The 27,694-nt window shown below is 38.4% G+C and overlaps 1 protein-coding gene across 2 annotated transcripts; it reads left to right on the forward strand.

Annotated features, from left to right (window-relative positions):
* Positions 1-3,102: 3,102 nt before the first annotated feature.
* Positions 3,103-18,111, forward strand: LOC103143274 (ATP-sensitive inward rectifier potassium channel 12). Of its 2 annotated transcripts, none has more exons than XM_016675270.1 (2): positions 3,103-3,602; positions 12,229-18,111. In XM_016675270.1, exon 2 carries the CDS (start codon positions 12,389-12,391, stop codon positions 13,688-13,690), a length of 1,302 nt encoding a protein of 433 aa, XP_016530756.1. In that variant the 5' UTR covers positions 3,103-3,602; positions 12,229-12,388; the 3' UTR covers positions 13,691-18,111. The 2 variants fall into 2 exon arrangements, with proteins under 2 accessions (XP_016530756.1, XP_016530765.1); XM_016675279.1 differs by having other exon boundaries at positions 3,103-3,590.
* Positions 18,112-27,694: the final 9,583 nt, after the last annotated feature.

The following is a 27,694-nucleotide window of genomic DNA, read 5'->3' on the forward strand; positions in this document are numbered from 1 at the left end:
TTTGGAGCTCCAAATTTTTCTCTTTTTTCTTCTTTTTATTTTATTTTATTTTTTACTAAAAAGAATCCAGAAATTAATCTCAAAATGTCAGAGTTTTTTGGAAAGAATGTGCTCCTTTTCTACCATCCACAATGGCACTGAAACCCTGTCATAAAAGCGAGCTAATGCTCGATTGGCAACGCGTTAATAACTCTAATTCATCAAAACACGGGGGGTCCCAGCATGGAGGGAACTATCAGATACACATGAACACACAGACACATCACCAGGTCAAATTTGGTAGATTAGATGTTGTTGACAAATCTGCAATAAGACGCAGCGGCAGCCATTAGCCACTAGCCATTAGCGTAACGAGCTAACACAGGTCAAACAGACACGTGAAGGGTTGACCCGGTCACGCAGCGGCTGTGCAGCCGAACATCTCACCTTCCACCACAAAGACAAGGCCATTTTTTTCACACTGATGTGACAGACTAACTAACCTTCATTAACTTTGCATCAGGGTTAATGACAGGATAAGTGGATGTAGGACAAACTGTACAACTCAGGTTTAGTCACACAACTCAGTAGATACAAATTTTTCGATAAGAGTGTTTTACGAGACCCACACACACACTGAATCCAAAGAGTAAAAATAAAAAATCACCTTATAAATAACAACACTGCACTATTTAAATTACTTTCAAATGACATGAAAAGTACATTTCACGTTGTTTTGAGGCATACTGTTGTATTTATATCCTCTGATTCAGTTTAATATATTTGGCTGCTGTTATAGCTGCAAGCCTGTTGGGAGAATGTCTCCACCGACTGGATACTGACATTTTTTCTCAAGAGTTTTCAAGCCTTTTCTTCTCAGTAGACTTTAACTGGACTGTTCCACCATACGGTAACTCTGGTTGGGTATTTAGGCTCATTGTCATTGCAGCTCATACCAGGTTTTCCTTTAGGTTCGTCTTCTCTTCAGCTTCATTTATCTTCTGACAAGCTTTACCGTCCATGCTGAAGAAAAGCATTTTCAAAACCATGATGCGGCCACCACCCATAAACACCTTGACGGCTGCAGAAGTTGCTGAATGTCTCTAGAGCTTTGGTTATCTAGTGTGTAAAATGGAAGTAGAACTGAATTCACCAACCTTTGGCTAAAAGTGTCATAACAGCCTGTCAGCACAAATATGTTCTTTGAACATTGTCTTGTGTGGAAACATTCTTACAGATTATTTTCAGCATTTCAGTTCAGTTCAATTCATTAAATCCATGGTAAACAATACATGTTCTAAGTGAATATATAAAGAGCTATTTGTTAAAAAAAATAAATAAATAAAAGGGTTAACAGTACAAACAACTCGAAGATGTTTCTAGCCTGTGGAATTTCCCAGGCTTTTTTTTTTTTTACAGTTAAAACTTTAACTTCTATTGGTAGTAAAATAACATTATTTTAATGCTTATATATAAGTCATATATGCAGTGTTATTTTTACTGTATGACTGATGTCAGTGTCCATGTCAGATTATTTAAAGACATATTAAGTGATAAAAATCAAAATAATGCGTTACTATCACCACTTGTTTTGGGGAAGACCGCCATGTCAGATTTTAAGGTTGTTGTCAGAAACAAACTTTCAACTTCCTAACTTAGAATTTTATTTTCATTGGGAATCTAGCTGGTTGGGGAGGGGCGAGGTGGATGGGGGGGTTCCTACTGCTGACTTCCACATACCAATCTTATGCAGCAATGACTGCATAACCCGAACAATTCACTAGAGTAGAAAAGTGAAGAAACAGTGGAACACAAAATCTGGCAAATCTTAAACTGCTACACAAGGTTTTTGTGTGTGTGTAAATTATTGAGATGAAAATGCCACAAAATTTCTAATTTGACATTTTGGAAGCACTATTAGGCTCCTCACCATGACATTCTGGTGAAATGGGGCAAATTAGTGCCCAATATAAAGGGGAGTGCTTTAAGCTTGACACTCAACTTTTGTAATTAGGAGTCTTATTTTTACGTAACAAAGAAAGTAGTCCTTGAACTACCCTGCTGCGTTGACGGAGTCGGTTTCTAAAGACTGTCTGGGCCGACGCTGTTTGGTAACAAAAGCACAGAAGAAGAAGCCAGCGCCAGGTTTTACATGGTTTGTCTAGCACCATTTTAAATGAAAACTTGATGGAAAACAAACAAACAAACAAAAAAACAATGGCGACAGAGTGACAAGCAATGTAAATATTCGTAATGGCAGCGAGAATACCTTTAGTGGCTAACAGCTAGCTGCTAGCCACACACAATAAAAAAAAAAGAGTAATTTTGTTTGCCCTATCACCAAATTTAATAACCTTACACTTATTGTGGGTCATTATGCACTGAAAAAATTACATACAGCACATTTGTTCTGTGTGAAAACACAAAGTTAGCATAGTGAAGCCCTTTTTTTGGCATTAGACGATTCTAAAGAGCACAAAACCTGCAATAAACAGATATTTCATATGGATCACAGTTTCTTTAAGGCACAGAAATCTTTTTTCTGACGCATCACCTCAACAGTGGAATGGCTTGTAAAAACTATTGCTTTTGTGGACAATTATGGACACTTTAGTGTCCAACAGCAAGTCCATGAGTAAAATCCTGTCCAGTTGTTTCGTCCTAATGTCCTTTAATTAGTAAATGTTGTAAAAATGTTGAAAGCTCTGTACAATTGTACTAATAATTATTCTAACAACTGATCAATTAAGTGACTTCTGGAAACAACTGTTGCACTTGACTGTTCAGCAGTACAAGAGCATAGATACACAGCCCACTTTTGCAGGGCTCTACAGACATGCACTAGATGAGATGTGCAGTGACTCAGCCGTCCTTTTTTTGTGTGCAACATCAACATAAAGCTCCTATTCTTCACGAGGATGCTTCACCTACTTTTCACAAAACGCGGATGGTGCTCTGATGGTCTGCTGGTGTTTTCTGAATGATGAGTCTGTGCATCAAGTTGCTGTCAACTGGTAGTGCCATGATGTGGGAGGGAGGGAGGAAGGGAGGGAGGGAGAGACACCGAGTGGAAGATAGAGGGAGAGGGAGGGAGAGAAAGAGGAGGGCGGCTGTGATGCCACATGAAGCAGGAAGAGAGAGAGAGAGAGGAGAGAGGGAACAGCCGTCCAGCTAGATCAGATTGCTAAAGAGTGATAGAGAGAACAGTTGGGGGACATTTACTGGTTTTTAGGATTAAAAAAAAAAAGGACAGAGTAAAGGATTAAAAGTAAGAAGGACCTGCTGAAACGACAGCCTCAAGGATGGAGATGCAAAAACCCGAATTGTCTTTTGGATAGCTCTGTTTTAAAAAGCTTTGCACCCCACTTTGCAGGTCCAGGCAGAGAGCGAGTGGCCCAGAGGTTCAAGTGTGGCAACTACATTTCGTCTGCACTGGAAAAGGATGATGAGACCCAAAGGTGCAGAGGATGACGGAGCAGCCCTCTACGGTTTTTGAGTAGACGAAGGAGGAGAAGCTGTGGCTGCAGACGCGCAGAATGCCTCAGTTTGGTTAATGGGAGCACTTGGAGAGGACGCAGCGCCCCACAATTCTGGAGCCCCGTTTCAGACAGGTGGGGATAGAGGTAAGATGAGGAAGTTTACCGCAAACTTTCAGCCCATCTGTCACGTTGACGTCTGTCACTGTTTGGAGCAGTGGAGGTGCATCCTAGTGGAACGCATCCTCAGTAGTTTCACAGTAAATACTAAAATCTTACTGGATGTTTTTAAAAAGATCTGTTCCCAAACGGGTCAGAATTACCAGTTGAAATCAAGACAGCAAACCAAACCAGATCCATTTATTTCAGCAATTTAGTTTGTCAGGGGGATGAAAACTTAAATAAATAAATAAATAAAAAATTAAAGTGGCAGGAAAAACTTCAGAAATCAGATTAGTTTGCAACCTAAACAATTGCATAGGTCTCATTTCTGCATTTTAATATGACATTTTATTTATTATCTTTATGCAAATACATACTCTGAGTTCCTCTCTTTTCAATTTGAACACATTGTCAAAATGTCGAAATTGCAATTTTTAAACTATAAAAAATGAAGAAAACAACGATTTAGATTGGTTAATGTAATCTTTTTAGGTTTGAAATATTAAAAAAAATTGAATCACAAAATTATTATTCTAAAACAGAAACCCTATGTAATCAAATCCATTTTCATATTTAAGAAAATAAAATAACTTGCAGTTGAAAAATTAACTGCAAGAGCCTGAGAATAGAAAGCAGACGTGTTAATGGATGAACGTGTTGCTTCAGGTGCTGCTTTCACTTAAAACAATCAGTGACGTGCAGGTACAAAAAACAAAAACAAAAAGGCAGGATGGAGGTTATGTAATGCAGATCTGCAGGTCATGTCTTCTTAAGACTATTTTGATTTCATTCACCTACTCACCAGGACAAAATGCGAGCATGAATATGTCATTTTCCAAAAGGAGAAAAAGCTTCAAATCGTTTTTATTTATTTTTTTATTTACAGACTCGTCGTGGCTGTGGTGTGTTAAGTAACAGGCTGGAGCTTTGTGTGTGTGTGCTCTAACTAACCAGTGTTGTTTAAAATTAGAAAATTACAGAGCGAAGGTGTGATGTGGGTGAATCGGGCTTTGTGAAGTTGTACAAATAATAAAACAAGCTGCACCACTACAGCGCAACACGGCACAGGGAAGAAGCTGTGATGAGGGAACCGGCAGGTGTGTGTGCGGTGGAGCGGCTGCAGGTGCAAACGTCGGGCCTGCGCCGGGTCGAGTCGTTTATTATAACAGTGAAGCGGGGGGGATCAGTTCTGTGGAGTTTTGTTGGTTTTCTGTAAGTTAGCATGTTTTTTTCTTTTTCTTTTTCTTTTTTTTTTGAAGAGCAGCCTGAATAATGCACAGGAAGTGGCCTAGATACGGGAGCCTGCAGGGTCAGTCGCCATCCAAAATCTGTTGGGTTTCATCATGTTTGTGAGCTGCAGTTATAGAATTAGTAACCCTGATTATTTCATTAAATCTAACGCATTCAGACGGGATCTCTACAGTCTTAAGATGCTATGTTACCTATTATGAGGAAGTGCTTTTAGGTCACTTGAGACCGGCTGAGTTCCACATGGTAAGCTATAGGAAAATAAAGTGACACCTGAGCCTCTGAGCTTCCTTCACAAAGGTCTCTGGGGGATGAGGGGGGTTGAGGCGGATCCTCAGCAGCTCAGTTTCCTTTGCTTCTTACTTGAGATGGACTCCTCTCTCCCAGTAGACTTGGTTGTTCTCTCCATTCCCTCCCACTTTTTTCTATTGCATCAAGTTATTTATCAGCATTCTGTCGGCCTCTTCTTTTAAATCCCATGAAAAATAGTATCAGAAAAAAAGTTCTGGAAGAAATTTAAGATTGTTCTCTCTGGCGTGTGTATGGACTGCTGAGATTAGATTACACAGATGGACTCTACCTGCAGCCATCAGGCAACTTCAGGAGGCAACTTGTTGCACTCAGAGGAAAGGCGGCTGAATGCATTTGCACACCGCACTTTTCAGTCAAATGTTTTGAATCATGTATTCTTTCTCTTTCATAGTTGTACACCACTTTGTGTTGGTCTTTCACATTAACGTCCGATGAAATATATTTGTTTGCAATTGTAATGTGACAAAATATGGATGGAAAAGTTCAAGGGGTGTGAATACTTTGGAATTTGAAATGTCCCACTGATTGGTCCAGACGAGTGAAAAAAGTGTTTATTTTATTTATTTACAGAAAATTCATTAAAATTATATCATCTATAACAGAACCAACATGCACTTTTTTCATTTTTATTTATTTTTTTTTAGTAGTTATTTATTGCGGGCCCGTACATGGATGTAGATTTATTTTTCTTTTTGTTTGTTTGTTTGTTAATGCAAGGATCTATCTATGAACGCACCGCTTTTTTTTTTTTTTTTTTTTTTTTTTTTGTTTTTTGGGGTCAAATCTGCAGGTCAGACCTCAGAAACAAGCAGCAGCAGCACCAGGTCTGATCAGTTCAACTCTGCACTTCATATACATGAAATGTCAGTTTATCATTAGTTTATTTCTTTTTAATTGTTTATTTCTGTTGTTTGCATTGCAATGTTTTGAACACACACCGTGAGGCTGTGAGTTTATTTAATTTAAACTGAATCAAGTCATTGAGCTCAAAAAGGTTTTTTTTTTACCTTTTGTTGCACCAAAATGCTTTATTATTAAGATGACTGATAACTGGTTTATTATTTCAGTTACTTATTTATTGCAGTAAATTCACTTAGGATTTATCCTAATTTGGTGTTCATATTTCTCAGGTCTTGTTTCTGATCTCCTTATGAGTTGAAAACTGCTATTGGTTCAAAAAGATACAAAAACTGTCTTATTTCAGCGCCACATTATCTCATTAATTCAATTCTGTGCAGCTGAAGCATTTTGGTACATTTTCAGTCATCTGAAAACGGTCCTAAATGGCTTGGTGTCGTAGGATGTGGTCGTCTCCTGTTTCAATAAACTAGAGAAGTCCAGCTGCCTTGGTACTTTGCCATTTGAAGTAGATCTGAGTGACTAGAAACTTTACATTAGCAATGTTATCTCTTAGCCACTACTCAAAATGGGAAAGACAACAACTTATAGCATTCATGCAAGCTGGATCCTTGTTGATCTTCACTAGTCAGGAAAAGGTCACAAGAAAAAAATCTACTTGTCTCCTCATATTTACAGTCAGGGCAACAATTAAAAAATTCAGAACATCCGGAACTGTGAGAAAGTTAAGGATTATTTAGCCGCCATCTGCAGTACTGAAGTTAAGCTAACTTTGGTTTCACAGAAAAACAGCTAATCTTTGGGCTTTGTGGACATTTTTATCTGGAGTGCCACTGATTGTTGAGGCACAATGTGGTCTACATGGTAGAGTTTAGGATTTTCAGGCTCTTATCCAATCACTCCAAGGGCTCAGGAGAAGTTTTTACTTTCATTTAACGAACCAGTTGGACCCGACACTGTGAGGCTGTAGAGGCTGTAAGGCTATGTGCCATACGGGGCCGCTCAGGTTGGGCCAGCCGCTCAGGTCGGGCCTGCTTTGGTGCGACACGCCACGACAATGCTGGAGATCTTGATTAGTTTCAGTTACATAACAGAGTTGTTGAAGTTGTCTGTAAAATACAAACCTTCCCAGCTGTTACATTTGTATAAGGAGAAAAAAAAAAGGTCCAACGTGTGTTTCAGGGTGTAATGAATTGAGCAAAACGAACCCTATTTTTAGCACCGACAGCTGTTGCTTTGATGAGCTACGTCGTCAAAAATGCAAAAATAGCAGCACTGGCTACAGTACGCTTCCCTGTGGAGGGCGTGTGTTTGACCCCGAGGGACGGAACGTGGAGATCCGGCCGCAGATCAGCAGAGCTTCCATGTGAGGGAGCACACACATAAAGCTGTAGTGTGTGTGGCAGACTGCAAGGCACTCGGGATTTGGGAGCGCACATGAGTGAACTGTTGGGTCTTTGGGGTCCAAATCAGACAGGCAGACACACAGAGCGGATGATGCAAAACAATGAGAGCTGTCTGCGCCCAGGGGGACTTCAATCCACCTCCCAGGAGGTAAACTTCTTGACCCCAGGGCTCAGCACTCAGAGCTTTGATAAGGTTATCTCGTGCCTGACAGAGGCAATGATATAAGAGATGTACCAAAATCATCCCCACTGCTCATTTTTTGTCCAGACTCTTTGGGACATGCAGTGCCTTTCAAAAGTATTCATTTCCTTAAAGGGATGGTATTATGTAAAGTAAACTTTTTTGAGCTTTACATCATGTTATAATGTGATTCTCTCATCAAATACAGACCTGGAGTGTTGCTTTGATTCTTTCATGCATGTTTGAGAAATCATTTAATCTCCCGACCCATGGCAACCATTCAGATGTGCAAAACATCTGGGTGGATGTTTTGCACATCTGCAGCATTAGGATGTTTTGCACCTAATGCTGCTTTCAAGGATGCAGTTTGCAAGTTTCTACCTTCTACCAGCGACCCCCCCACTCAGTTCCTCAGACTAGCCACAAGCAATTAGCAGCCATCATATTTCATCATAGGAGCTGTTTCTCAGTTTTCCGCTGGTAAAAACGTTAAAGGGTTAATAGAGGAGCCATGTTGTGATGATTTCCTGAAGGCAGAGCTTCAGAAAGAGCAGGAGCTTTTAAAGAAACAGAGGCCCAATTTCAAGGTGTTAAATTACAAAGTCAAACTTCTGTAAAGTCATGTTTAATATACACATTTCACACACTGTGTGTGTGTGTGTGTGTGTGTGTGTGTGTGTGTGTGTATATATATATACTTTGTTACTTTGCTATATATATATAGGTAGTTCACATTTGTAGGGTGAAATTACCAAAATACCTTATTTTCAAAATTTTGCAAATAAAAATGTGTTTGGCATACATTTTTTTGGCCCTTATGCAAAATGCATGTGTATATTAGTTTGCATTCCTCTGTCACATAGCCTCCCCAAATAATAACGTTTGTGGTTAGAATGTGGAAAAAGTTCAAGGCGTACATGTCTGCAAAGCACTGAACATTGTTAGATTGGGTTCTAACTCTGTAACCGGCTTGTTCCTGGTCAGGATTTCTGCAATGTGTTTAATCACAGATGCTAAAGGCCAGGATACTGGTGAGAAATCTGCCTTACTCTTGTAGGAAGCACCGAGGGAAGGGGACCCTATTTCAGTGCATCCTCACTGCATGATTAATAACACTGCAAATTTTACAGAATGAGGTCAAATAAATAGAGTCCTTCGGTCTGCATCTCTGGAATTGTGTGACCAATGGATAAGTGGCAGACACACACATCCCACAGGAGTTCCAGTACCCCCCCTCCCCCAGTTGTCCCACTGTATAAATATTGTAAACGGAGGACGATGGTAAACTTAGGCCACAGGAGAACAAACAGGGGAGGTTTTTAACACATCTAACACACCTTGTCTGTTAGATGTGTAATGACTGCACAGCATGTTGCTGAAAGACCTTAACTACAGCCAGGACACGCTGTCCTTATTTTTGATCAGCATACATTATGTATGTCGAGCCTCTTCAATCAGCAAAACAATTACAATCTTACACTCGAACTGCCATCATGAATTTTGTATTGAATTATTGTGGGAATTATTGTGGCTTAAATAGATGGTTTTGACTTTCTGATCTGAGGTTCTGTGACGTTATTGTCAGCAATAGTTCCCTCACCTGTTGGAGCCAAATGTTACATTACAGTGACGTTATGAAACAGTGAAGAAATCCAGGGTGTGGCAACATGCTAACAGCTATTAGCTGGCTTGTCTAGCTAATCATTTCAGCTGACTTTTCAATTCAAAACCTCTCAAAGGGAAAATGTTTATGGATATTAAATATCTGCACTTCCACAAGAGACTATAGTTTAGCTTCCTACTGCCCAACTATTAACTTTCCACCACTATTAAACTCTCTTTAGTTTATCTGCAGTGGACAACTCTCTCTTGTTGTCCACTGCTAATGGTTAGTCTGAGAAAGAGCAAACTTAAATTGACCTTCTACTCTTACCACCTTGAAATCCAATCCAATCATAAAAAACATAATGCTAACAATATTTTATGAACATTTGAACTCCTGTCCCATTTGCCTGGTTGGTTATTTATGAAGAAATAGCACATAAAATAAAGCAGGCTGTGCACCACTGATGATTTTCTGGTGTAAAGAAAAAATATTGTTTTATATAATCTGACAGTTCAGCAAATCCTCTTTTATTTTATGTTTTCACTGCCTTACCTTTCCTTTAGGAAGAGATGGCAAAAGTATTCACAGTCTTTACTTCAGTAAAAGAACTTAAATAATAGGTGAGCCTACTTTGTGTGAAAAAATGCTTACCATTCTTTCCTTACGAGAAAGTAAAATAAAGTACAAGTTTTAAATTATAGTAGAAAAGTTAAATGTAAAAAAACACATAACTTTCACCTTCAAACATACAAAATAATTCTTTAGAAATCTAAAAAGAAAAAGTTGTCCTCGTTTGCTCACAACCTCTCTTTTAGGTATGTTTACCTAAAAGTGTTTCTTTTTCTGATTTGACAAAAAAAACCAAAAAAGAAGTTCTTACAAGAATTGGTTTTTTGGTCTGCAGAAAACACAGCTACAGATGGGCAATGCCTGGTAATCTGAATGTTTTGTCATTGTTGTTAATTTTAATCAGAAGAAGAAGAATTAAAATCTTTTGGCTTGTTTTATTCTCTCTTCTGCCTGGATTCCTTGATGTCGTCATTGTATCAGTCATAAAGACAAACGTTTTTCCCAAGTCCAAACAACAACATTTATTAGACAAACAACTAATTAAACTGACAAAACTCAATAAAATCACAGACCAGCATCCAATTCAAATATTTACCTCACTCCACAGACATCCCCACACCAAGACAAACTTACGGGGAACATTTCACCGACGCACCGTTCCCTGGGGACAGCATCACGGGTAACCCCGGAGCGATCTGAAGTTAAGGTTCTGGGTCCTATATTTTTAAAGGGAGGGCGTGTTTCCCTTCTCTGCTGTATTCAAATTTAGGGGAGTGTCCTTAGCTAAGTTAATTTAAATCTAGTTGACTATGTTCCAGTAAAAACCTGTTTTTAAGATCAAAGAAGTGTTATTTTCTTTTGAATGAAGACAGATGTTTTTATGACCCTGTCCCAAGAAGAAGTTCTACTCTGTTGGCAGGACCAGATTGTTTTACACCAGCTGTTGAATCTTATCAAAGTGGTCAAAGGGTTAAACTCACACACAGAGCCATGACCCCCTGTGAATGCCTGCTCAGTCCACAGAGAGACTAGCTGTGTTTTAAATTATAGAGAACTACAAGCTAAGTTATTTTAATTCCACTTAGTGTAATATGTTTCAATAGAACTATCATACTTAAGATATCACGCTAATTGAACCATGGTTGTCCCTTAGTGGGGTCAAGAGGGGTGCTGGTGCCTATCTCTAGCTAACGTCCCGGGCGAGAGGCAGGGTACACCCTGGACAGGTCGCCAGTCTGTCGCAAGTTTTTACAACTAGCATATTTTAAAGTTATTTTCTTAACATTGTGTATAATGGTTCCCAGTTTACTGTCGTCGTCCATGTTGCGGTTAATATTTTCTGTTTGACAAGTCAATTCATCTTCCCTCTTTTCTTATAACTTTGTCGTCATCGATAAACGTCGAAGTAAGCTAATTTTGAGAATGCAGTCAGTAGAGAGGACAGTTATTTATGTTAAGTTGTAGGGAGTAAAACTTCAGAAAAATAAATACTTAAGTACTGCATGGATTCTTGAAAAAGCTACTTAGGTACAGCTGTAGGTCACTACTAGATGAAAATACTTTGGGAAGATCCGTTGTGGTGCACCGTCACCTCTAGTTCCAGTTTACATCATTTTTAGCTTCTGTGTAAATTACCATTTGATTAAGTTTTCAAGGTTTATGAAATAGTTTCTTCCTAAATCTTTTTACATTTTTGAGATTGAAGTTGTCTTTAAACGGTAAAAGCCCGCTTTGTTCTTAGCCCCCGTTTGCCTCCACCTTCCGACTCATCTGGATCCAAGAGATACTAACCAATTATAAGCCTCAAACAGAACATGATTTATAAAATCCCAAACTATCCCTTTGATTAGCTGTCACTTCTAACTTTCTTAATAATTCTAAAGAAAAACACAGGAAAGGTAATTTGACATAAGTGGTGACAGTGTGAGGCCAGCCCGGCTCTTGTTTAGCTCACATCAAAAGGCAGGAAGACTCTTCTGGGAGCATTAATTGGATTTAATGTCATGATGATTAAAGAGGGCAGGAGAAAAAGAGGATAGTAACCACAGTAACTGGATGAGCTCTAACACTGAAGACCCTGAACTGGGAATTACACACAAACACTTCCTGCTAGATGTGTAATTTTTCTCATTAGGGCTTCATTCCCGTTTTCTTCTGGATTAACCAGCCAAAGAAAATCTATAAAATAGTTATCATGTTTCCATACATACATAAAAAACAAAAAAAACCCTAAGATGTAGGACACGGGCTCAGACAAATCAGTTGCCAATGCTAGCCCTGCAGAAAAAAACTCTTATTTGCAAATATGTGGCTCTGTAATTTAAGGAGATAAAAAAACTTGTACTGTTTATTATTTGCCAACAGGTGTGCCGTTTTACATGACATGACCATCATGTTACTCACACTACTCTCTCTTGACGCTCTCTACAGGAACTGGATTCATACACTGAGCTCCCACTCTGCCCCCTAAATGACTCACCAAAATGCAGCATAGCCAGTGATCAAGCTGCGAGGGGCCTTGATCACGCACTTGGACTCCAGGCCTGCCCGTCTGACAAAAGCCCGGCAGCTGGAGACGACGTCAAGGAGTATGAGTGTGGGAAGAATCAACCGCTACAGCATTGTTTCGTCAGAGGAAGAAGGCCTCCGCCTCACTACCATGCATGGCATGAACGGCTTTGGGAATGGCAAGATCCACACACGCCGCAAGTGCCGCAACCGCTTCGTGAAAAAGAATGGCCAGTGCAACGTGCAGTTTGCCAACATGGACGACAAATCACAGCGCTACATGGCCGACATCTTCACCACGTGCGTCGACATCCGCTGGCGATGGATGCTGGTAGTCTTCACTCTTGTGTTTGTCATATCTTGGCTGGCCTTTGGGTTGGCCTTTTGGGTCATTGCTTTGCTGCACGGGGATCTGGACAACCCAGCTGGAGACGACAACTTCACTCCCTGCGTGCTGCAGGTCAACGGGTTTGTGGCTGCGTTTTTGTTCTCCATTGAAACACAGTCAACAATAGGGTATGGCTACCGCTGCGTGACCGAGGAGTGCCCAGTGGCTGTCTTCATGGTCGTCTTCCAGTCGATAGTTGGCTGCATCATTGACTGCTTCATGATAGGAGCCATCATGGCTAAAATGGCGAGGCCTAAGAAGCGAGCGCAGACGCTCTTGTTTAGCCACAACGCAGTCATTGCCATGCGGGATGGAAAGCTGTGTCTTATGTGGAGAGTGGGAAACCTTCGCAAGAGTCACATTGTAGAAGCTCATGTCAGAGCACAGCTAATCAAACCTCGGATAACCGATGAGGGGGAGTATATTCCGCTAGACCAGATAGACATTAATGTAGGGTTTGACAAAGGTTTGGACAGGATCTTCTTGGTTTCACCCATCACTATTCTCCATGAGATAGACGAGGAGAGCCCTCTGTTTGGAATCAGCAAGCAGGACCTGGAGACGGCAGACTTTGAGATCATCGTCATCCTAGAGGGAATGGTCGAAGCAACCGCCATGACCACGCAGGCTCGCAGCTCCTACCTGGCCTCTGAGATTCTTTGGGGCCACAGGTTTGAACCTGTCCTGTTTGAGGAAAAAAACCTGTACAAGGTGGATTATTCACACTTTCACAAAACGTACGAGGTGCCGTCCACCCCTCGCTGCAGTGCCAAGGACATGGTGGAGAACAAGTTCCTCATGCCCAGCTCCAACACCTTCTGCTATGAAAACGAGCTGGCCTTCCTAAACCGTGAGGAGGAGGAGGACGACTTAGGTGGCGGGAGCAGAGCATTGGCAAATCTGAGTCCGGACAGGAACAGCCGACACGAGTTTGAACGTTTACAGGCCACCAGGTCGTTGGATCAAAGATCATATCGTAGAGAGTCGGAAATTTGACGCTAACTCAATGACCAAGCATCAGATTCCTTTAACTTTATCCATGGAATAAAAATGCAGAACAATGCAAAGTGCCATAGGTAGAGCTAAGAATTGTAAGAGAATTGAAAACGAATACAAAACCCTTAAAAAGGGATTTTTTGGAAATGCAAATGTGTAGATGGCGATGGCAAGTAACATCTACAATTAAGGAAAAGATAGACCTCCTTCCTTCACCAAAACTTGAATGTTTTTTCACACGGTCATTTTGAGTTAAGAATGCTACGTTTTCTGGCAGGACCTTATGATAAATCTTAGGTGTAAATACATTTCCTAAATAAGTCGTTTTGTGTCCAGTACCAGATTCAAAAGCACCTTTAAAAGTAGAACGTGTTCTTGGCCACCCGTTGTAATGTTCTGGATCTTCTCTTCAGCTCGTCTAGCAATGCTGTAATTTGCTCGACAAGCATAAAGGAAGACATTAAGAATTCAGTCACAAAAGTAAAACATCATTTCGTAGCTTTGTTTTATATTCTGGCACAAAAATCTAATTTTTACAGGAGAGCAGGAAACATTAAATGTGCTTTTAGTTTGACAAAGAATGTAACGATCAACTGAAATGAAACAGCACAAACACTTTATGAATTACTACAGCACTTATGAGGAGTTCATACGAGTTGTTCGTGGCATGGTTTTAACTTAAAAACCACAAACGCAAAAGTGGTGAAAAGTAACATTTCACATGCTTTAAGGACATGCTGCAACAATCCAGGTTTATCCTGATGAAGGTCAACCATGAAAAGCTGTTCTTTGTAATCTGACAAAGAACAACAACCTAAACTACAACCATGCTTTTGTATAGCATGTAACCAACCATGTCAATTTATTTTGGCTGGTATCCATAAACTCATATATATTCCATATGAAACTTAAGCAATAGTTTGCATTTTTGTTTAAATGCGGTTGTGCAGAGCAGTTACAAGACATCAGTATCTTAGCAGGAATCTCAGTGTATGAACGTCAGTCAGATCTCATCAAGCTAACAATCTAAAATAATTCAAATTCAAAATCCAAATGATATACAACGTATTTTGAGAAATTATAACTTTAGCATGAGATTTTATTTTATTTTTTACTTTTTTTGAAAGTAAAAAAAGTAGTAGAGCAAAATTGATTTTGAGAGCAGACCATGTGCTGATAAAAACATCCTTCAGCTGGTAACTAACATTTAGCTCAGGCAAATATCCTTTAATCTCCTCAATCGAAAGAACCAGTTTTTTTAACAAATAAAACTGAAGTAAAAGTTTACATAAATTTGATCAGGGAAATGTTTATTTAGAATTTCTGAGCAATATTTATTTTATTGTAACACCAAATTTAAAAACAAAATTCCAGCCGTCTTTAAAATGTGCAGGTTTTATCAAGTCGTAACACAGAAGACGATTGAGAAAATAGACAAAGTACAATCAATTGTAATGCATCATGTGAATTTGCCTTGATGTAAAAAATATCAAACGTAGCATTCCCTCAAAACACAAAGAATATTTTAAGCTTATGTTGCGTTAGATGTTGGATAACTCCTGTGAAATGGGCACTGCACTAAGAAGTTGTTAGCTTGTATCTTCTGTTCGAACATCTCCTGATATTTTCAGGTAAAACATTTACTGCCCGCAATTAATCCACACAACCCCACTTTGTAAAAACAATTGCAATTTTTCTGTTTAAAATGAATCTATGCATATTACCCAAATCAGGGGATAAACATCTAATCTAATCTGTATGTGAAACAATTGTGTGATGACATTGCTTTAATCAATATTCACTGTAGTAAATGAAAAATGGTGTGAAGTCGGTTTCCATGAGTAGATGTTTCATCATGAAGAAAATGGGAAATTCAAAGGTGAAGTTAAGCTGGAAATGGAAAATGTCTGTTGATAAAAATTATTCAGTTGTGATTAACAAAACATATTAATGGGTAGTTAATGTGTTTTGATTCGTTAAAAGGTGGAAACACAGTGGCTGTTACGAAGATGAGAGATGTGAACGTTAGCTAGAAAAAAGGATTGTAAACATAAAGGCAACAAATGACCAACTTCATCTGATTGGTTAAAATCACACTGTAGACAGATATTTAGCTAAGAAAAAAGAGCAGAGTCAGTGTAGAGGCATAAATAGAAGCAATAAACACTGAAGCACATCATTTTCCAGCCAATTTAATTAGATGTGTTACGATTTCCTCTTTGTCGACAAACTTATAAATCCAAAGAAGTTTTTGAAGGATATAATGGAAATGTTTTTTTTTTTTCGTTTCAACTGTACCTGTATCACTATTAGTTTTTGTATATATTTGATACCAAAGTAACAAAGTGTTGCTTATAATTAAGTTAAAAACTGATTGTTCCCACAGCAACCATCCAAAACCATTTAGGCTGACACTTGTTGACAGAAATCATTGAAAAAAGAAAATCAAGTTTAAAGCAACATTGTCTCTCTTTGTCACTGACAATAGGAAGTGTAATAGAGCCCATACTGGATGTTACATCAGAATTTATCACTAATAATAATACTAATATCTCACCTGAACTGATTTTTGTTGATGTTCACACACATCTATAGAAGAGAGATAATGGAATGTGGTGAAATATGAAAACAGAAGGAGAACCATGTAATGGTTGTTACATTGGTCACAATGACTAATATTTTCTTAATAGTCATTTAAATAGTATGTCTGATAATATTTCTTAGTAATTTGTTAGAGAATAGAAAAATGTACAGTTGGGCAAAATAAGTATTGAATTCATTTCACAGGATAAGAATCGACATGTTGACTTGAGATTCAGACTAGATGTTGGTAACAACCAATACAATCCATAAGTAGGAAATCATGAAAACAAATATGTCCATATATGAAGTAATAATATGGAATAAAGTGAGATGACATGAGTATGAATGAGTGAATGTTGAGTACTGTGAGTACTGAATGAATGAAAACACAGCAAAAATGGACAGAAAGTTAAAATAGTTGGCTGATAAGGTTTCTTAACATGTCCTGATGAGTAAGAGAAAACGGTTGCATTTCTAAATTGGCAATAGTTCCAGTGAACATTATTGGTGTCAACATGTAGAATTGGAAAGATCCAGTTTCCATCATAAAGTGGTCATGACCAAGCACCTTCCAAGATTGTTGGCAGAGGAATGAAAAGAATTATGAAAACAGTTGTCAAAGAGCCACAGACAATTCACTGAGAGCTTCAGATCAATTTCCATTTGTTTCATGAAATCCATAAATGATACTCTCAACCACCACTGCGCACAGCGCAAGACTCCACTGCTGAAGAAGAAGCATCAACTGTGGAGAAATGTGCTGAGATATTCTTGATAAAAACCCAAAGATGAATTCAGCAAGGCGATGGTACCAAACACACAGCCCAGTGGGATCTCGGTGCCTGTCAATAATGCTGCTAGAACGTCCGAGTCAACCAACCAATCTATGGAAGTCTATGGAAAAATTTGAAAATTTAAAGATGGTTTATGTTAAGAAAGGGTCAAAACTCAAATCTGAGCAAAGCACATAACTTAGATCATAGTTATTATTAACAGCTTTTCTACTGAGGTTTTAATGAATTTCATGTACTGTGTTAAATTCTTGTTCCCTGTGTCATTTCACTTTGTAACACATAATTTATTGACTTTTTAAAATTTAGATTTCTGTGGATATTCTGGTTGTTGCCAACATCTGCCAGCAAAGTCAAAGAAAAACCTGAAAATGTTCACTTATTTTCCCTGCTGTACATAGATATTTTTTGTTGTTTGACAAGCATTCTTTTTCCAACCTTTACTATTTATTTATTATGCTCATTACCTTCTGGGAAGGTTGTGTACACTAAAGTATGATATTTCTGCACCCAATTACTAAATTGTAGAGGTAATAAAAGTGAAGAGTCAACAACTTCTTCACTGGATCAATTTGTTTTTGTTTTGTTTTCAAAAAATTGTTTCAGCTTTAATATTGTTCCTAGGAGCCCTTAAAGAGGAAGGAAACATAAAGGTTTTAATGAAATCTAAAGGTTTAACAAAATAATGTTGCGATGAACATTATCAGGAGGATTAAACCTGCTTATTTTTATATAAGGTTCTTTTTTGATAGAAAAAGCAGCAATAAATATTTATCTGTTTTTACCAGAGTATTAAAATGAAATTTCACCTGTAAGTTAAAAATCAATATTCTTGTCTGAATCGTTTTTATTTCAGCTCTATTTTCTGCACAGAAGCTCATGATTAAACCATTTGATTTTTTTTTCTTCTTTTAAATGGATGAATGAGAGAAAAAAAATGAAAAAAGAACTTTGACCTCTGTAGAAGTCTTCCTTTGTCCAGCAAAATGTCTACTGGACGTTTGATTTTCATTGAAAGAAATTCAAATTATTCAATTAAAAAAAAAACAATTTCTGTGAAACAAAAAGACTACTGTTTTTTGGGGCGGGGGGTTTATTTTGCAGTTAGAAACTCAGTGGTTCCTTGCTGGTTTGCTATTCATTCAAGATGGCTCATTGATTAATCGCAGCAACAAATGAACAACTATTGGGCCAAGGAGCCTTTTGGCCCTTCTGGAGAAAAAAAACTGTCAGAAGAATTGCAGCTGATTTATGTAAGAACACATGAGTGATGATTAACGCAACAGGAAGTCTTAATGTTTCAGAAAACCTTCAACTTGAAGTTCTTGCCGAGGGATTGATGCGTTTTCTGTTCACTCCGCTGCATCACAGTTTTTCCTCAGTCGATTTTGGTGCATTTCTCAAAACAATTCGTACAAACAGCAAAACACAGTGGAATACCTGCCTACAAATTAAACAGTTTCTTTCTCAAAATCCTCAAAATTAAATCTTAACTCCATGTTTCACTGTGTTGAACGATTAGTCATCTCAATACAGCAGTGCAGGAATATTCTGTTATTAACTATGGAGGAAGTTTTTAAAAGTAAAACTGGAGTCTGTTGTAAAGTGAAACGATTGAGAGAACAGTGGAAAGAGACGGAGCAATATTAACATTTATGATTTTACTGTAATTTCTCTTTCATTTAAAAAAGGAAAAGACAAGAAAAAACAAAACTAGAGTAGAAATGGGAACATGAGGTGATCTCCTTAAGAAAAACTAGACATGCATTGTTTTAGGATTTACATCACTTTATCATTTCCATCCCAATGTGGAGGAAAAGTCTTTAGGGGATGTCAATTGTTTTATAACTTCATGGTTTTCAACACTTGACACTTCAGGATTTCACTCACCCTTTCATTTACATCGATGAAGAGGTGAAAACCAACCACAAAAATTCTAAGCACATTTTAGAGACATTTAGTTTAAATTGAATAATTTATCTTAATTATCAGTTCCATCAGTAACTTTAGACATGCATTTCTTTCACAATTTTAATATTTTCAGCTGAGTCCAGTGAAAGGCTTACCAGTGGTCCTTGATAAATCTCAGTTCTTTTCCCATGAGTTTGATCAGTTTGCCTTTGAAATGCTGCTTTGCCTCTGCCTTCCTCACCAGCCAGATACCTGATGGATTCCTTGTATCACCTGAGTTCAGGACGCTGCTGATTGGACCAGATTTCTTTCACCAATTTGGTACATATCTTCATGCACACACATCTGCACCTATGAGAAGATCTATGCAACAATAGGTTCAGGAACAAGGAGTAGCGTTAGAGGAAGTCCCTCAGTAATCCTGTTGTGGGCCACAAACTATTGTCTTATCACTTTATATCCTCAGCCTGTTCTGCCCCATGTCTCCTCACTCCTGTTCATCATCTTTTCTCTGACTGTTGTTGACCAATTTCAAATCTTTGTCCTTCCATAGTCAGAAATGTAACATTGCTTTGTTCTCTGTCTGCAGACACCATATATTTTACCAGTTGATGGTTCATAAGCTGCATCTTTAAGCTCTTTCAGAAAACTGGTTGATCGTTGCTTCACACATTTAATGGATTCATCTGGGAGCAATGTACCAATTCAGGACAGATTGAGAAAAAAAGTCTCATTGAAATGGACAGGAATATGCTTGACATATTATGACAACTTGATCTGCGTTTAATATTTTATAACATAATTACTCATATTATCATATAGGAATTACATGTTGGTTCTGCATGTAACCAGCATGCAAAGCAAAGCTTTTGGCAAGTGTAATTATGTTGTAGGAACTAAGGTCAATAGAGGAGCAATGTAGTGATGACTTCCTGTAGGCGGTGTTTCAAAAAGAGCAGGAGCTTCTTAAAGAGACAGAGTCCCAATTGTTAAATTACAAAGTAAAAAATTTTTAAGTCATTTTTTAACTACTGAAATTAACATAGTTACTTGATTTTGCTATAAAATTAATTATTAAATTATGCAGTGAAGCATTATGCAAATTATGCATCATTTTCCATCACAATTCTATATCATTCATGTGGTAGTGTAGAAGATACAATCTCAGGAAAATACACTGCATTTCTTTTTCTTCAAAAACAAAAAAGTACAGAAATGACAGTAATTTTGCAGGTCAGTGTATAAAAATAACAGCATTGAGGAATTAGGGATGAACAGTACTCAATGCATAAAAACATAACTTTTTTTAAACACATGGGTAGAACGCAGATTCAAACCCAACTCTCTGAATGAGCCGTCTACAGATAGCTGTAACATCAAACCGGAGAGCCGTACTGTGTGATCAGATGTCAGAACGCCGTGGCTGATTCAGGACATGTCAGTACAAACTGAGCCCCTCGCTGTAATCCCGGTCACATGCCGTTTGGACGGGATGGGTGCAGCTTACCACAGTGGAAAGACTATGATTTTAATTAAACTAATTCCTTCCAGTGAGTTAAATCCCTGCGCCTTCTAGCCAAGTTATGTAATCAAGGGTTCTGTTGATAACTTGATTTAGTAAGTTATAGAATCTGAAGCGTAAAACTGGAGTCTGTTGAAGCCTAAACATGAGCTTCTCTCAGTCTGTCCCATTGGACCGAATAAACAGTGAAGGTTGTTACTGATGCACCAGACCCACATCAGACTGAAGGGTTCTGCAAGTAGAACCTATTAATTACCATATGGAGACTGTTGCCATGTAACCCGCTGGCAAAGGGAGACAAATAGCTTGCGGATGGATGGATGGATGGATGGATGGATGATAGAAAAGTAACTTCATTACACAACACCAGGGCTAAAACCTCGGATCTCTTGGGAATGTCGCTTCTGTGATTCCCAGGGAATACTTGGTCATGCCAGCTGGGGTCTGCACTCATACATTAGCTCACATGATTTAAAACAAAAAAACCGCTGCACCTTTTAAATCAGCAAAAGCCTGGTATACCCTGTCCAGGCAATTGGTTGTCTAGAGTTAAAGGTGAAGCTCCCTGTGGATTGAATTGCTGCTGATGGTAAAAAGAGGGGAAGATGTGCAGAGAGGGTCTAAATAAAGACCTTTAGCTTTAGCACTAACCCCCATGGGGCTCCTGTTCACCGCTATGGCACACTCCTGTCTACTTCCTATGATAGTATCGTTCAATCAGAGATACTCAGTGGGGCTCCACTCTGTGTTAATATATGCCTGACACAGGAAGTATTACTGTAATTAATATCAGCCTGTTTAGCAGGGATGTGGCGATGCACTTAGCTCATGTGATGTAAACAATCTGAAGGTGTCAAGAATCTCAAACTGAATTTTCAAGAATCTCTGCTCAAAGTAGTATTACATAATTCATGTTCAGTTTATGCATTTCAGATTTTGAACAACAGATTATCAAACATTCATAAAAAAAAGCTGTGAAAAAGCCTTCTGGTGCCACCAAGAAGTTCTGAAATACACAGTAGCTTCTGTGTTTTTAGTTGCTAACAGCTAGCCAGTTGTTCTTTGACTGTGAAAGTGAGTGGTGCCATGCAACCCAACAAGAAATCTTTAACAGGTCATTTCTTCAGTACAATGGGACTAAAAATTATTTCCTTTCCTTCTCAAATTAAACAGATACAAAAGTAACACACCTACGTTAATATTTCATAAGATGACAAATTAATTAGGTTATTTTTTTATTTCTATATTGATTAAGCTGGACTTTTGGCATGAGTCATAAACTTAAAGTTTAAATGACATCAAGAAGTTGATATTTTTCACATTCCGAAGCGGGAGAGTCCATTCAAAGTCTCAGAAATGTTTTCTAGTCTGTTACCCTAATGGAAGAAACAAAAACACAACAGCCTTGTCCTGCAGCCTACGCTTGTTGTCTTGTGCTAAGAGCCCACTTGTTAGCTGTGAACAGAGCCTAAGTGCACATGACTAGAGATAAAAAAAAAATTTAAAAATAAAATCACACCGACATTTCTTTCAGAGAGCACAGATGGATGCTCAGCTTCATTTCATCATTCTCAGACTCCTCTCCTCTCCAACCTCGGCCTATTTTTAGATTCCTTTTTTTTAGATGTTTCCCAGAACGAAAAGATAAGTTCATGTTCACAGTGAAGAACATTCACATGATTGGGTCTAGGATAAAAGGCAATGTGTACAGCTTATTTAATCTACCATATGTATTTGATGTTTTTTTTTCTTTTCTTTTCTTTTTACTCCACCACTTGGGGTCGCCCGTTTAACATCTTCAACATGTAAAACAGGATTTGCGTCCAGAATTTTCTTTTCTGCGCGTTTGTGTACATTATTTGATTAAAAACTGTTTGTCAGATAAGCTTGAAATATAAGAAACAAATAAATATCCATCATAATTAGCTGCTACATTAATTCCCTAATCAATGCTGCCTGTTGGAGCTTTAAAAAAAAACATGCTCTAAGTTAAATGTGCTGACATATTGTGCGCCTCGTCTGCTATGAACTGCAGCGGGTTCCTTCTGGTGTCTTCTGATTCACAGCAACATAAATAGGCTCCCTGAGAGGACCTGATGGGGCCACTCTCATTTCCTGCCTCTCCACTCTGGGTAATCATCTCTGTGTGCCTGAAGGCCCTTCAGTATGTCTTTGAGAAAGAAGCAAAGAAGAAGAAGAAGAAAAAGAAGAAGAAACAGAATTGCTCGACTGCAACAGATAGGCTATAAAAAATTGAATGAAACTTTAATTATGTCTGCTTCTGTTATTTTAAGGTTATGCTATTCTGTCTCTCTCGACATTTGATCGCGTATCAACCAATAATGTTTTCTAATGAACCTCTGAGGCCTTCACAGAACGGCCATTTTAAAATGACATTATCATTAGGCAACTTCTGAATCCATCCGCATTTTATTTAGGGGTGTCCGAGGAAATTGGTCTGAAAACAATTTCTTCTTGTTTTTTTTTGTTGTTTTTTTTACTTTGAAAACCATGAAGAATTTTCCTTTGCTTAAAGCGGCAGAAAAAAACTTGCTGCATTCTTGTTGGTTGTGCAGGAGGCTTCACTTCTGCTTTTCATGGATGTAGGGTTGTATAATTGCGTGCCTGTTTAGTCATTTGCTACATGCGAGTAAGGAGGCGTGGTCAGCAGTGACTTTCTTGGATTTAAAATGACAAGAGGGCCTAAAACAGCTCATTCTGAAAGGATGTGAAGAACTGATCAGACTGAAATCTCATTATCTAAGAATGATTTTGTGCACACACACAAAAAAAATGCACCTATTTTATATACACCTATCCTAACATGTCAAAGGAACTCAATAGGTCACCTTTAGAAACAAAGCAAATCAGAACTCCAGATGCCTGTAAGACGTTTGTTCGTTGAATTGTACCTTTTTTTTTAATTCCTCTACTGCTGTCATCATCAGACCATAACAATCTGGTACTTTGATTATAAGTCAGTGAAATTAAATGCTGAATATCAACACTTTCTTTTTATTTTTTTACAGATGAACTCAATGTATTTTTTCATTGAAACTTATAAAAAACACAGCAGGTTTCCTTCTGCTTGCTAATTACTGCACTTGGATCTCTAACAGCACAGAAACTTGATGTTGCTTGTTGACCGCGCTCCAGTCTCCTGTCCTTAGTGACCTGTAATGTAGATGGAGATGGAGGAGATCAGCCATCAGGTCATGTCAACTGACTGTAACTAAACTGACTCGCTCACAGCTTGTAGCCCTGAAAGAACAGACCCAAAGTCTGGAGGCACTGTACTGTCTGACTGGAGATACATTACTGTAATACGGAAAACAAAAACCCATATTAAGATTCCTTAATTAAGACACAGAGAAGGGTTCATTAATATCTAATGTATGGCTATTTTAAAGCTAAAGATTAAGGTTACGGCACAAAAATCGTCAAAATACCAGAAGAAACATACAAAAAGCTGATAAGGAATTATGTGAAGAGTTTGATTACTGCAATACTTATAATAACTTTTTTATATATAATTGAGAAAACTATATAGTTTCCACAATACCAAATTGAATTATCTACACTATGATATTAAAATCTCAATAAAAATACTTTTTTTAATTAATCTTTGAAATCGTTTGATCTTTTCTTAAGATACCAACTCATCAGAAACCAGAGGTATGAATAAATGTGGGCTTAGCTGTGATTACACAAGTCATCAGAATACTTAAATGGCTAAAAGGACAGTATTATTTATTATAAAAATAATTCATATTACGTTACAATTTACCAAACTGTAATAGAGTTTTTATTTTTCTTCAACTTTGTGAGCTTTGCAAAATTCATCTATAAACGTCGTACAACTTTTCCACTTATGATAACTTTTTAAGTCTTTGTCGTTATTTTTCATATACCTTCATACACCTGATTCTGTCTTTGGATCATTTTTGTATCAAATGTCAAGGTTCTCAGGTCTTTTTCCTTTGGGGTCTGGTTTTGTACTTGGTTCTGCTCTGCCCCTTGTACTGCTCTAACAATGTAAATTTCCCCACTGTGGGATTAATAAAGGAGTATATTATCTTATTTTATCTTTTCTTATCTTATCAGCTCACAGCAATATCCTGAGGGTCTGATGATGACGACTCTTTTTCACAGGTTCCGCCTGACCCCACTCCTTATTCTGCTGCTGTTTGAACCCAGAGCAATGTTGACACCTCCTGGCCAAAACCCTATGTTTTACCACAGAGAATAGCACTGGATGGTACCGGCTAATTACTGGNTATCTTATTTTATCTTTTCTTATCTTATCAGCTCACAGCAATATCCTGAGGGTCTGATGATGACGACTCTTTTTCACAGGTTCCGCCTGACCCCACTCCTTACTCTGCTGCTGTTTGAACCCAGAGCAATGTTGACACCTCCTGGCCAAAACCCTATGTTTTACCACAGAGAATAGCACTGGATGGTACCGGCTAATTACTGGGCACAGCGGCACACAACAAAACTCATTTATTGTTCCAGCAGCTCGCAGATAGTTTAACTTTTGCGTCTTGTTCATGGTACAGCTCTTGCAGTGACGTGCGGTGAGGTTCACTGCTGGTGAGGCACTGACTTATGACTTAGACACCATGCATGTTATTGGACGTACGGAAATTTCGTGCAAGCATATGATGCTGGGGGGCAAGAAGACTAATCTTTTACATGTCATCCATAGCCGCGTTAACTCAGTGAAACCTAGAAATGTAGGTATTAATTTCGTGCTATGATCCACAACAAAGTGATCTGCATTCGTTAAGCTACGCAGATTCGTTGCCATAGCAACTGACAACAATGCCACTTCATGTTTTAGGATTTAACACCAAAAAACATTCATGAATTTTGCATACAGAAGAGAACATTCAGTCTGTTGTTGAAATACGTTTTAGGCTTAATGTTTAATTAATAAATAATTGCTGTGGTAGATTAGCTACCGCTTTTACTTTACTGAATTATTTAGACGTACAAACTGTAGCCCAAAAAACGCACATTTTATTAAAAAAACATCTTATTGCTGTCTTACCTTTATGTATCAATGAAATCCATGCACCGCTAATTCTGCACAAAAATATCTGTTCATCCAAAGCCAAGTCTATCCTCAGTTTTTCTACTCCGTTTAAGAATCATCAAACTGTCTCAAAGCAAAACTTTCAGCTCCGGTGTTGGTCTTCCTTTAGATATTATCTCCTGCTTCAATTGAAAATCCACTGTAGAAAACTGTTTAAGTGTAGAAATGTAGTCTTTGATGTTGACGTCGGAAGAGAGAGGAGAAAACAAATATATCGCTGTACTTTACTTATTTACTGTATGGCTAGCTCCATGCTAGCTCGCATTTGAATGGGAAAATGCGAAAATCCAGCGATTTTGAAGAAAAAAATCATCAGAATTGGTTAAGCTAAGTAAAAAAAAAATAGATACTTTATAGTACAAACCACAGGGTGAAAATAGCAATATAAATTGTTTTATTATTATTTTTCCATGATGACAGGTGAGGCTCTGTCACCTGTCAGAGGTGGCTCCAAACAACACAATAATAAAAAAAAAAAAATTAAACAATGGTTTTGGAAAAGATAAAATAGGCCAGCATGGCATTAGAGTTGTTGTTTCGGCAGTGAAAATTGAAAGAGCGGGAATCAGTTGGGAATCAGTTGGGAATCAGATGCCTCCATGATGCCTCACCTGTCATCATGGAGGCAGGTGATGACAGGTGAGGCCCCTGGCGTGCTGTCAGGGGCCTCACCCCCTGACAGCACGCCACTGAAATCCAGATGCCCAGAGGAAATAACATTAAATTAGAAAAGAACATCGTAACGCANTGTGAGCTTTGCAAAATTCATCTATAAACGTCGTACAACTTTTCCTCTTATGATAACTTTTTAAGTCTTTGTCGTTATTTTTCATATACCTTCATACACCTGATTCTGTCTTTGGATCATTTTTGTATCAAATGTCAAGGTTCTCAGGCCTTTTTCCTTTGGGGTCTGGTTTTGTACTTGGTTCTGCTCTGTCCTTTGTACTGCTGTAACAATGTAAATTTCCCCACTGTGGGATTAATAAAGGAATATATTATCTTATCTTATCAGCTCACAGCAATATCCTGAGGGTCTGATGATGACGGCTCTTTTTCACAGGTTCCGCCTGACCCCACTCCTTACTCTGCTGCTGTTTGAACCCAGAGCAATGCTGACACCTCCTGGCCAAAACCCTATGTTTTACCACAGAGAATAGCACTGGATGGTACCGGCTAATTACTGGACACAGCGGCACACAACAAAACTCATTTGTTGTACCAGCAGCTCGCAGATAGTTTAACTTTTGCGTCTTGTTCATGGTACAGCTCTTGCAGTGACGTGCGGTGAGGTTCACTGCTGTTGAGGTACTGACTTATGACTTAGACACCATGCATGTTATTGGACGTACGGAAATTTCGCGCAAGCATATAATGCTGGAGGGCAAAAAGACTAATCTTTTACATGTCATCCATAGCCGCGTTAACTCAGTGAAACTTAGAAATGTAGGTATTGATTTCGTGCTATGATCCACAGCAAAGTGATCTGTATTTGTCAAGTTACGCAGATTCGTTGCCATAGCAACTGACAACAATGCCACTTCATGTTTTAGGATTTAACACCAAAAAACATTCAAGAATTTTGCATACAGAAGAGGACATTCAGTCTGTTGTTGAAATACGTTTTAGGCTTAATGTTTAATAAATAATTGATGTGGTAGATTAGCTACCGCTTTTACTTTACTGAATTACTTAGACGTACAAACTGTAGCCCAAAAAACGCACATTACATTAAAAAACATCTTATTGCCGTCTTACCTTTATGTATCAATGAAATCCATGCATCGCTAATTCTGCACAAAAATATCCGTTCATCCAAAGCCGAGTCTATCCTCAGCTTGTCTTTTCTACTCCGTTTAAGAATCGTCAAACTATCTCGAAGCAAAACTTTCAGCTCCGGTGTTCTTCTTCCTTTAGATATTAGCTGTGTCCGAATTCAGGGTCTGCATCCTTCGAAGGACGGATTTGTAGGCTGATTACGTCATAGCGTGGCGACAAGGCCTGTCCGAATTCAAAGACTCCTTCAAATGCATCCTTCAAATGCGTCCTTCTTTTCCCCAGATTTGAAGGATGGGTCCGGTGTATCCTTCACGGCC

The sequence above is a fragment of the Poecilia formosa genome, unplaced genomic scaffold (genome assembly GCF_000485575.1).
Source record: "Poecilia formosa unplaced genomic scaffold, Poecilia_formosa-5.1.2 Scaffold4, whole genome shotgun sequence".
In the NCBI taxonomy this organism is placed as follows: Eukaryota; Metazoa; Chordata; class Actinopteri; order Cyprinodontiformes; family Poeciliidae; genus Poecilia; species Poecilia formosa.